General features: G+C 48.1%; 1 protein-coding gene across 3 annotated transcripts in view; it reads right to left on the bottom strand.

Moving 5' to 3' along the window:
- The window catches only part of gphnb (gephyrin b), a 75,485-nt gene extending 63,670 nt beyond the window's left edge, over positions 1-11,815 (bottom strand). For all 3 annotated transcript variants that reach the window (XM_053445039.1, XM_053445040.1, XM_053445041.1), the window contains exon 1: positions 11,728-11,815. In XM_053445039.1, the coding sequence (XP_053301014.1) occupies positions 11,728-11,791 (64 nt within the window). In that variant the 5' untranslated portion in view covers positions 11,792-11,815. The remainder of the gene's footprint in view (positions 1-11,727) is intronic.
- Positions 11,816-12,051: the final 236 nt, after the last annotated feature.

Genomic DNA, 12,051 nt, shown 5'->3' with positions numbered 1-12,051 from the left:
ACGCATTCATGTGGAATTCCCAAGTGGTTCATGAGTATTGAGACTCTCCATAAATCTGCTGCCAAATGAGAAAAGATAGAACAACAACAAAAAAGACAGAACAGGTGGGACAACGGAGCAGAACCGAGGTAACGAAGTGAGAATCTCCCTGAGTCACTCTTTCAAATGTAAACAGTCATGTTCTGAGATTGGAAAACCAGCAGTCACGGCTGTAAGAGCATAAATGATGCAGGAGGGCAACAAAACTGTCGAGCCAAGCCAACTCATGTCAGTCAAACGGGTCTGTGTGCACGTGTGTGAAGTATATGTGGCTCTGAGCGTGTGTGTGTGTGTGTGTGTGTGTGTGTGTGTGTGTGTGTGTGGTGTGAAATGTGTGGGCGGGTGTCTATTAACATTTGATTCCCAGGTGCTATGATCTGAAAGGATTTTGTGGTAGACAGGAAAGGCATGACGCTGAATAATGGAGGAGGAGAATATGGGAGAACACGTGGGGACACACACACACACACACACACACACACGCTACACACACACACACTGGGCTGAGGTCGGACATCAAACACACCTCGTTAGGGAGAAGCTGGCCTCCTCCATTATTCACACATACATGCTCCCCTCACACCGCTCTCTGCCTCAGCTTACCGGGGGAGATGGAGTAAAGTTGAGTGCAGACGGACAGCGGAGGTAAACAAATGAGAAAGGTGGGCCGAGGAAGAGAAGGAGAGGAGGTGAGGGGACGGAAATAGAGAGCGAGAAAAGGGGGATGTTTCCAGATAAAACGTGATCCATTAGCAGAAAAGAGAGAAAAGGCATTTTCTGCATATCTGAAGTCCAAAGACTTGTAACACCGGAACCGGATTTGAGTTTCCATCGCCAAAGAATCAATTAGTGATGAAAGTATGAATATTAGATTGAGAGCAGGCCAATGACTCATAAGAATGAATGGCATCAGAGTCCAGAGCAACTGTTCTCACCACAGGGGAAATCCTTTTTTGTTCGGGAATGATCAAACCAGCGTTGACTTCACGTCACCTTTGCGTCCGTGGGCTTAAGAATAGAAACATTTCTCCTCCGTTCAGACGATGGAGGTTTCCCAGAAGCGCAAGTTACAAACGCGATATCGATCAGGGTGCCGCACCTCAACATGGCCGCCCCCCCGTGGCCTCGGGAAAGGAGGGAGTAACGGAGGGAGGGGAGGTCTGAGCGAGTGACGAGTCAATGGACACTCTGGCATCGTGTCAAGATGGAGCCAAAGGAGTGGTTGCCAAATGGTTACAGCCAGAAGACACACAGCGCTACACCTTTCTCCACCTTCTTGATACAGACGCTCATCTTTGTTAGGATGACCTCAGGCTTCTCTAATGGGCTTTATATGCATGTGTGAGTTTTGTACGCCTTTTGGGAAGAAACATGTTCAAGGGACATTTTCAGTTTTTCTCTTTCCTCTCCCGTAATATAGTTTTCACCCCTGTCCACTTGATTGTTGATTGGTATGGGTCAGGGAAGAACTCATCAGATTTTGGTGCAGATCTGGATCAGGGGGGCGAATATGTCATTATTTTTAAGTTATAACACATATGAAATTCATAAACCTGAATGTGAACAGCATATGTCTCCTCTAACACTTGCTGTGCGACGCTTTTCATTGTCTCAACTTTGCCTTGCACCGTCTCTTGTATTCCACCTCGACCCTCCTCACTGCACCCCGCTCCGTTTCCTCTGTTTGCCAAACGACAGCAAAATGTCGAAACACTGAAAACCGGAGTGATGTGGCCAAAAAAAAAATGAGGTTCCCCGTCTCTGCTTGCAGTGAAGCAGATTTAACAGCTCCTGCTCTACACAGAAGATCTGAGCAGCCTCAGTTCTCCCCTCTTATCAGACGATGGTCAAAGAGCGGAGAGGAACCTGTTGCTGTGGAGCACACAGAGCTTTAATATCTTATTTATCATTTATTCTAAATGAAAGGACGAATCCTCATTGAGAATAGTACATGTTAAAAGAGTATCAGAGTGATTTGAGCCACAGTGAAGCGTGTGTGTGGATCTGAGGAGGCAACACGTGTGAATCAAACAGGTGGTTGGCAGCTCAGACAGCAACGAAACACATGGACCGGCAATAAGCAAGATGTTTACTGTCAGGATGTCAGCGCACTGAGACTGATGCGTCCACACAGTCTGTAGTTTGAAACCGGCTTCGTCATGAGGCCGGAGACACGTGTCGCCCAATCTAAGGTTCTTTAGAATCAAGAGTAGAAGAGGCCGTCGGGTTAGAACTTTAATCTCAGTGTCAGTGTGCCTGTCCTGACCTTCCTCTTTGGTGTCACCTGTCGCCATTTATGCCTTTATGCACCTTTAGGTATATATTGAATAGTGTTTTCACTATGAAATATATGTTTTTGAAAACTATAGATGTTTTATTCTGATTTGTATGTTTCAGTTCCGTGTCTACAGACCAGTACAATGTCGACTTTAGTCCAAATTCCTCTTCCCTCGTTTTTGCTTCTACTTCTATTATGAGTCACTGTGTCGCCTGTTTTAAATAGCCCCCCATCAAGGTAATAGAAATTCGTCCTGAATGATATTTCAATGAACATGACTATTCTCTTTTCTTTTTTATTCTTCTTCTGCATGCATTAGAAATTATGAATAACTCCGCAACTTTAATTTGATACTTTTTTCTATTTTGGGATGACTTTGGAACATCTGTCCAGGGACTGCAGATGAAGAATCGCCCGCTTGGCCACAGCCCCGGCGCATTCACAGCAACGTTTACTAATGTGCACCGTCCCCCGGCTAAATAAATCAACAGATAATAAAATGAGATGTGAGACGCTGCAGCCGGGGAGGTCCTCGTGTCAAGGAAATGGTGACACCCCGCTGTGGCAGGAAACAGTAACCACACAAATAATGGAGGAAGACTAATGCATTTGTGCGATGAATCGGCTTAAACACAAGGTTGTGTTCACTTTCAAAAAACTCTCACACTGTGACGCTGAGGCTGATCGGATTGTTAGTGCAGCGAACGCTCCCAGTGAGAGGCTCCTTGTGCACTGGGCCCCCAGTCAGCCGGGGAAAGATGCTGGAGATGGAGGCGAGCTGACCTCCTCCTCTGAGGGAAACATGGGAGAGCTGCACGTTCCGGACACCTATTAGATGAGGACTGATAAAGACGAGCACATGAGGCCGCTGATGAATCAGTGACTCCCCCTCCCCCCCTTTCACTCTTCTTTTCCTCCGCTTGCTCATCCTCCCGCATCCTGCGCTCGCTCCGTCCCCCCCCCCCCGGCGCTAATTAACACCTCGAGCCAGGACACGGGATCCAGTGGCAGCGGACCACGAGAGTGACTCATCAGTTAAAACCCACCGCTGTATCTTTTATCTCCATCTCCATCGCCATCACTCAGCGCGGCCTCGCTCCTCCTCGCGCAGGTTATCGCACGGGAGTGACCCGAGCCAAGGAGAGGGGGGGGGGGGGGGGGGGGGGGGGCGCTCACAAAAACAAACCAGGAAATGTCTTCTTTCTCCTTCGAAAAGTCTCGGAGGCTTTAACATAATAAAAAAAGGTTAATTTGCCAATAAAACTAAATTGTGAAAAAACATAAAACATTTTGATTAAATTTGGGTGTTGAACATTACATCTACCTCTGCTGAGGAGGTTTTGATTGGATGTGATTTCCTCTACAGATGTAAGCTAGTTATTAGGACTAAGCCAAATCTACTCATGACCCGAGGAAGAACCCGATTCATTCTGGTCATTTTTGGGGGATTTCTCAGAAAGTAACTCATAGACATTGATGAAAACAATCAATTGAGTTTCAATAAGGGCACTGTTGAGCCTTGGCGGACGTATGTGCTCTACTTGAATCCCATTCTAGGTCAATGTAGAAGTTCCAACTGTTGTGGAACAGCTCCAACACCAAACTCCAAGTGAACACACAAGAGTTTACACAGGGGACGGCTTTGCACGGCCCAATAAAATGCAAATCCGTCCGGCGAGATTAATAATGATCATTTCTCTGAACAGCTCCATGTTTTGTCCATGTTCTGTTTATCAGCGCTTCAAAAATAGAAAACAACAGCTTCAAGCTCTTCGTGTCCAATTCCTGCTTTTTCTGTCAAAACAACATGAGTGCTGACACTAACAATCAGCAGCATCTCCCTTGCTCTTTTGCTTTCTACCAAATATTTCAAGAGATACCCCCCCCCCCCCCCCCCCCAGCCCCCTCTGTGATTATCACCTCCAATGAATGACAGACTGTAGCACAGTTTCAGCCGTGAGCGAGTGGGAACCGACCGACTCTCCTACACCAACGCAATCCAGTCTGGGGAAAGCTTTCCAGTGCAGCCCTGATGGAGCTCTTCTCTGGAGAGTTGACAAGAGCCTTGGCGAGTGGCGGAGATTCTCCTCCAGCAGCGTCCACCGAACACCGTCTGCCTCTCGTCCTAACTCGCTCCCCAATTAAAGACTATTTACAGTACGGGAGGATTATTTCCGTGGGCTATGAAAGCACGGAGAGAGCGAGGGGTGTGTGGTGTGCAGAGGGTCGGAGAGTCATCCCCCCCCCCCGCTCCAACACACACACTCTCTCCAGTCCCTACTACTCGAAGCTGAAAATAATTCCTTTGCAGTGAGGACTTAATTCTCATTCTGTGTTCGTGTCGCTGATCCTGTATTGTCTATTCTGGTCATATGGGCTGCCTGCCTTACTGCTGTCCACTGTGACAGCTGTGTGCGTGTGTGTGTGTGTGTGTGTGTGTGTGTGTGTGTGTGTGTGTGTGTGTGTGTGTGTGTTGCACAGAAAAAGAAAGAACAAGTGAGAGCACGGTCAGTCAGTGCTTCAGCCCCTGGTACAGTATGAGCCCCTCCCATTCCTACGACAAATCCTTGTCCGTCCACATGCAAACAAAGAGCTTGGGTATTTCTAGAGTCTAAAAACCATCCAGGCTCCTGCTCATTGTCTTTAGCCCGGCAACAAACAAAATCTTCTGCACGAATAAAAAAAAAGAATACCTCAAATTCGGTGTAGAGGTGATCGCAAGTGCGTGCCCAATTTGTGTGCTTTCCTCTCCCCCCGCTCGGGTCTTCTGTTCCGAGCGTATCCCTCTCAAACAAGCATATTGTTGAACAGATGCCCACATATCGTTGCAGGAGAAACCCCCCAGTAGCAGCTCAGAGATGATTCAATCATAGACAGACACACAGTCGGGTCAAAGCAGGAGAAAGGAGAGGAATAAAAGCATGCTAGTGGGTAGACATGCACCTCGGGCCCTCTGATTCCCATCCAAACCACGTATCTTTGCATCTCCAGTGAACCGCATGTTAACGTCTATTTTGTGTTTTTTGTTATCCCGCCATGATGTCAAGTGTGTGCGGAATGTTTCATTTTGTCTGTCTCAGCGTCAGCAGAGTGGAAGACGTGGAGGAGTCGAGACGTCGCGATGCTAAGAGGGACGCAGACGGGCGGGTGGCCGGGAGGGAGCTGGGTGCGAATCCACCAAACATGCAGGTGGGACGAGAGGGTCGATTTACATTCCGGTGAAATCAGTGGTGTGAGACGTATCTTTAAACAATGAAGTCCTCGTTAAACACTACTTGAAGTACTTGAGTACTTGAAATTTAAAATAAATTATTTTGGCCGTTTTCTCCTCGCCTTTAGTCGCCATTACCTCTTTGAAAAAAAGTTTGTCACAGAAGCGCAATGGATTATGGGATGTGGGATCTACGTGGAGCCTACGATGCTCGGGGGTGGGGGGGGGGGGGGGGGGTGGAAGGACCTGTTTGTAGGTCGCATTTGGAGGAGCCTTTGAATTGGGACACCAATGTGACACAATCAGTCTTCAACTGCAGCCTCAGAAGGATGCGCCCCCCCCGAATTGAGACACAGCTACAGTCCAAAAAGCAGTTCATGTCCATCTTGTGTCTGCTTGTGGTTTAACGGTGGATTCACATTTTCTCTTGGATAACTGGAAAGAAGTAGACAGGATGGTACAAATACTCAATACGCAAAAATGTTTCCTTTGTATATTTGTTTTTTCCCCTCAATTTACCTTTCCTCTGTGATGTGGTCATAGTCTTGTTGATCTGCTCCGTGTTCTGACAAACATGTTGTTTCCATTTTCTCTCTTCTTTCTCATTTTAAGATATTTTTGGGGGGAATTTATAAATATTTAAAACGTCCAACTGGTTGGAGTCATGGTGCAGCCTCCCTCACTGGCTTCCAACCAGTCAATAAAGCCTTTTTTGTTTTTTGTTGTTGTGTTTGCAATTAATCATTTTTCTATAATAAGAGAATCCATGATATATAAATAAATATAGATTATCGGACATATTGCACTTTGCACAGCCGCATGAGATCCACCTTCTATCGAATGGAACTCGAGCTCTGCTTTTAGTAATGCTACCCAAATGTCACAAAACCTGAAGCTAGATCTGATGATCAGAACAATAGTACAGTGGAGTCTGGGAAAAGTAACCTCCTCAAAAAAAGCTGAGGCAGACGAAGCAGGCTTGGGGAAATGGGGGAAATCCAAATCAACAACTTAGACTAGAATCACAAAAAAATCTCCGGCAAGATCCAAACGTCACAATCTGATGATTTTTGAGTGATTGAAGATTTCCTATAACTGTAAAACACTTGTCTTGTATTGTCGACGGTAGATTGAGTCATTCAGGCACAGATGCTGAGAGAAGATTGCCCCACAACCTGGCAGACGCCCACACCGCGTCGGAGACAGATGACTGTGCCTTCCAGTTCTGGTCAAGGTGCTCTGGCACGCGAGGCCGCCGCTCGCTGACATGACTCCTGTTTCTCTAGTGAGCCTCTTTGGCGCCTGAGCTGTTAAGGTGAGCTTGGGACAAACTCCAGAGATTAAATCATGTGGAAAAGCAGATTAAAGAGTTATTATCCTATCTGCAGCCAGACAAGTACACACACGAGCAAACACGCGCACATGCTCGCGAACCAATACGTACACACACAATGCACGAGAGCAAAGGGGAAATATCCACACACACACACACGATCTACAGCAAAGGACAACGCATTTTTAGTTGAATTTGAATGACAGTTCAACATGTATCCTTTCAAAATGGGTTATTATCAACACGTGTCTCGTTGAAAAGCTGCCACAGTACAAATGGATCTCCCCAACGCCAAAATAAAAGCTTACACCCATTCTGCAGGAAGTCACAGAGTTAGTTAACAGCGGGATTGAGAGACTGATCTAAACATGGCTGTTTTGCGACGCCTGTCTGCTGTACATTCCTCCTGATAGACATGTAAGTTTGGAGAGCCGCCCACACATCCCTGAGCCTCTCTCTAAAAAAAAAATGGAGGAGCGAGACAGACAGAGAGAGGGATGGAGAGAGACGGAGAGGGAAGAGGGACAAGTGGGTGCTGTCTGTCACAGGAGTGGAGGTCTCCATGCACCGGGGTCCTCATTGGAAGCCCGGCGCAGGAGAGTCCACGTCTCTTTGAGGAAGGGCCGGAGTTAACCCACACACTCTTTAGCAGCCAGCATGAATGGGGCCTTCAATGGGATGAATCAAGTCAAACATCCAAGAGCATCCGTGGCTCATGCATGGAGCGCTGCCGTGTAATAAGACCGTATGGTCCCACACCAACACACCGGCTTTACACAGATTAAAAGACACTGACTGCCTTTTGCAGGGCTCTCTCTCTCTCTCTCTCTCTCTGTCTAGTAGCTACTAGCCTCTCTCTCTCTCAGTGTATGATCATGGGAGGTATGCACACAGTAGCTATATTTGGGGCTAGGGGGATTTGCTAAGCTGTGTTTTCCAGCCAGAGCTCTGAATAAGTGTGCAAAGACAAAGAGCAGAGCAGAGTCACATGCCACACATGCACACATATTTCACACACACACACACATAGTACATGACTGTCCATTTCAGCCATGGACATAGAAATCTAGTGTGTACAGTTACACAGTCATCATGACAAGGGAGTTTCCTAAATAAAATAAAACAAGACTTTTTATACATCTTATAGTTCACTGCCCTTTGTGAACAGCTCATGTGAACACACAGGACCTATGGTGATGCTGGTTGTGGCTTCCTTTCTGAAACTGTAGAAGTGACCTGCAGGAACTATTAAGTAAAGTTTCGCAGCAGGACCAGGTCGATAGAAAACCCTGAAGCTGAACAACAAGCTCTTCATACAAAGTTCGGTGAAGGACCTAGAACCGGAGAATCAGTTGTCGTGAACCCTCCTGTTGACGTGATGGACAACGTCACGTAAAATGAAGAGTCCCAGCCGCTACTGCTACAGAGCGTTTTTCAAAGTATATTAATATTGATCGTATTACGTGGTCAAATCTGACACTGCACTTCTTTGGGCCCTTAAAAAACATATAAGTGTGAAGCCGATAAGATGAACGGTTTGAGAGATACGTGTTCCACTGACAGACGAACACAGATTTCTGGAATTACTCGATAGAGGCACATGACAGAAGAGTGAATGTAAATTGTGTGTATTAAATATGACACCTTGTTAAATTAGTATCTCTGCAACAAAGTAAATACATATGTCTGAAATCTTTTTATATCAGGTACGTTGGCCTGGTACTTTTCAGCATTACCTAAATTCATGTCTGTATTTCCGCATTCACAACCATACATGCATCAAGTGATGCAGCCACACATATGTATCTGGAGTGAGTGTGTGTGTGTGTGTGTGTGTGTGTGTGTGTGTGTGTGTGTGTGTTTGTGTGTGTGTGTGTGTGTGTGTGTGTGTCTCAGACCCTGAGGCAGACCCAGGGAGAGAGACACAGGACAATTAAAACTAAACAGGGAGAAACATTGACAGCTAGAGACTGGGCACTGAGCACTCATGCATCAAAATACACACAAACACACACTCACGCACAGGTAGAAGGGAAAAATAATAATTACACAAACACACATCACAATCGGCTGAGCACAGCGTGAGAAGCTTTAATCCACTCCTGACAAAGCTCACATTTTTCAGTGTGACATCTTTGACAAGTGACACCATGTTCACCCCAATTATCCTCTTTCAAGTGAGCTACCCCTCCTCTTCCTCGCAAATGAACCCCATCACTTATTTACACGTTTCAACAAAATACATACATTATCTGACACACGTACGCTCGGACAGAGCAACCTCACCTCCCTTGCACTGTGTCCAGGGTCTAAACAGAGCTGTCCCCTGGGCTCTGTCACCTGTCTAGAAGGATGTGGGGCTAAGTGATGGAGCAGGGTGAGCCAAGGTCTCATCTGCTCCCCAGTGACTGAATGCAGGAGTGGACGTGCGACCTTTGACCCTGGCAGGAAGGGAGATTGAGCACCGCTTCAGACCCCATTAGTATTCTGCTCACACGGGCCGCCCCGTTAACACGGCAGACTAACGACAGGAGCAGCGTGGATGCAGAAGACTGAGGTGTGGCGACAGGGTTCTCGGCGTTGTGAGGAAGATCCAGTCGACCTGAATGTTTGGAGCCGTGCTTCCTCGCAGCGGCACGGCAGGGGGGGCTTTGGCTGTCATAATACATCATCCCACAAATATTCCCCGCCTAATGAGGGAATCACTCAGCGGTCCGTGTAGCCACGTGCAATCCTGCCGTGATTGGATTGTCAAAAGGCTAAAGGTCAGGTACTACATGGCGACTTAATGCCCCCCCCCCCCCCCCATTCCAAACACACACAGGTATATCAGAAAAAGATATAATCCTCTTTGTCTCTGGCAATCTGTAATTTTTGCTGGGGATTAAGTTGGAGATTTCAGTGACAACCACAGAAATTAAACCCCTCTGATGTGGCAGGGGCGAATACATTGACCTGCAGTCGACGATACAAAATTAAGCAAACAACATTCTACACAAACAGAAACCAACACACAAGCATGTTTATTCGCCCCTCTGACACCGACTGCTCACTGTTTCCCTTCACACACTCTCAAGATTCCACATCATACAGTGATGCGGGCTCGACAAATGGTGATGGGGGGGAGGGGGAGGGAGGGGGGGTGAAGAAAGTGACTTGAGATGGGTCGATCCTCTTCTACAGGCCTGGGTGTTTCTATCTGATGCAGTATTTACCGTGGTAAGGTCAGTACCGCACTGATTTGTGAGTGACGCTCGGTTTCAGCACCACGGACAGCGCTCTCACTCTCTCTCTCTTTCTCTCTCTCTCTGAGTTAGGAAGAGGAGGAGGAGGAGGAGGAGGCATGAAAGAGACGACGGGTGGTTAGGGTGCTGGTGTTGTTACTGGTACTGGTGGTGGGGGTTTCCCTGGCAGATTTCAGGGAGAGGGGTCTCCAACACAGTCGTTCCTCCATCGCTACACATCGCCTACCACCACCGCCTCCTCTTCCTCCTCCTCCTCCTCTTCCTCCTCCTCCTCCTCCTCCTGTGTGCAGTTTTACATACGGAGGAATACCGTGATGTGTGAGATCATGGCTTTTCATGAAATATTGATCGACCCAGCCTCGCACACAGGATGGACAGCAGAGAAGGAGAGGAGGGAGGCAGAGAGGATGAGGAAGGAAAGGAGAGAAGGAGGAGGAGGGGGGGGGGGGGGGGTGTTCCTGATCTGGACATGCATCCACCACCAAATCCACCACACTCTTTTCTTTCACATTATCCTGAAAAAAATGTGGAAGGAGATCCTATCATGGCAACCGCTGGATTCTCCGTGTGCGATGGTTGAAACATGACAAAGCAACACACACACACTGACACACACACACACACACACACACACAAACACACACACACACAGATACACACATGAGAAAGTAACACACACACACACACACACACACACACACACACACACACACACACACACACACAATGAAGGCCGGCAGGGACCAGATCTGACACCATCCGCCGCCGTTTCCAATCCTGGCCAAGTGAGAGACGCGCCGTCATCGCGTTGCGTTCAGAGGAATGTGTGCAGGAGGCTTTTTTTACGCGTGTGCTCCGCCGCCAGAGCTTCTTCATCTCCATCCTCCTCCTCCTCCTCCTCCTCCTCATCATGTCTCATGTATAAACTCCCCTCGCTCCTCACTAATGCTATTCACACACACACACACAACAAACACACATCTGACATCTATACATGTTTCTCCCCCCCCACCCCTCCAAACACACACTAACACACTGCTTTCCCTCACATCATCCCCTGGCTCCTGAAAGGCCGAGGATGCGCTTATCATCTGCCAGCACCAAACACCATCCACCTTCAGCTGCTGTCGTGAGCCACACTTCAGAGAGAAAGGAAACCGCTGTGGTCAGCTGAGGTGTCAGTAATGTAATCTACCGCCGGAGCCTCTCCACACAACACACGCTCAGCTGTAATGTCCAGCCCTGACACGCAGATAGGGACATTAATTATTCAATGCACATAAACTGAGCCGCTTCTTCTTCTCCTTTTCTCGACAAGGAATCGAGGCTATACAGCGGAGGACGCACAGCCGATGCAGGGGACGACTTCCAACCGCATAAGCACCGGATGATATGTAGCATTAAAGGGATGGAGATGGAGGGGTGCTGGGTGGGTGGGGGGGACGATGGAAGGCTTTTTAAATCCGCCTGCAAGAGGCTGCAGAAGCCAGGGGAGAGACCGAGGAGCCGCCGCCGCCGCCGCGCAAAATCCAGCCGACATGTATGACGATCCAAAACGAACGCATGGAAATGTCATGGAAATATGAGAAAAGGGCGCGAGGGGGGGTTCCTCGCGTGTTACCTGTCAGGACTCCGACCCGGATTTGGTGGTCGTGGTTCGTTAAAATCATCCCGTCCGACGCCATGTTCAGCAGCGCTGTCGCCCGCACCGAGAACTCGCGGCAGGGCCCAGAGCCGAGCGCATCGAACTCAGTGGGGAGAGGGAGGGGAGGAAGAGGAGGAGGAGGAGGAAGAGGAGGAGGAAGAGATGGAGAGAGAGAGTGAGCGAGAGAGAGAAGGGAAAGCAAAAAAAAAAAAAAAACAGCCAGGCCAGATGAGTGGAGAGCCGAGTGATCAGTGGGACACCTCCGGATAAGCGGGCAGGATGCGGGGGCCGTTCAAACCG

This window comes from Pleuronectes platessa, chromosome 17 (assembly GCF_947347685.1).
Source record: "Pleuronectes platessa chromosome 17, fPlePla1.1, whole genome shotgun sequence".
In the NCBI taxonomy this organism is placed as follows: Eukaryota; Metazoa; Chordata; class Actinopteri; order Pleuronectiformes; family Pleuronectidae; genus Pleuronectes; species Pleuronectes platessa.
The sequence above is the reverse complement of the archived record's forward strand: the minus strand, read 5'-3'. Positions and strand labels throughout refer to the sequence as shown.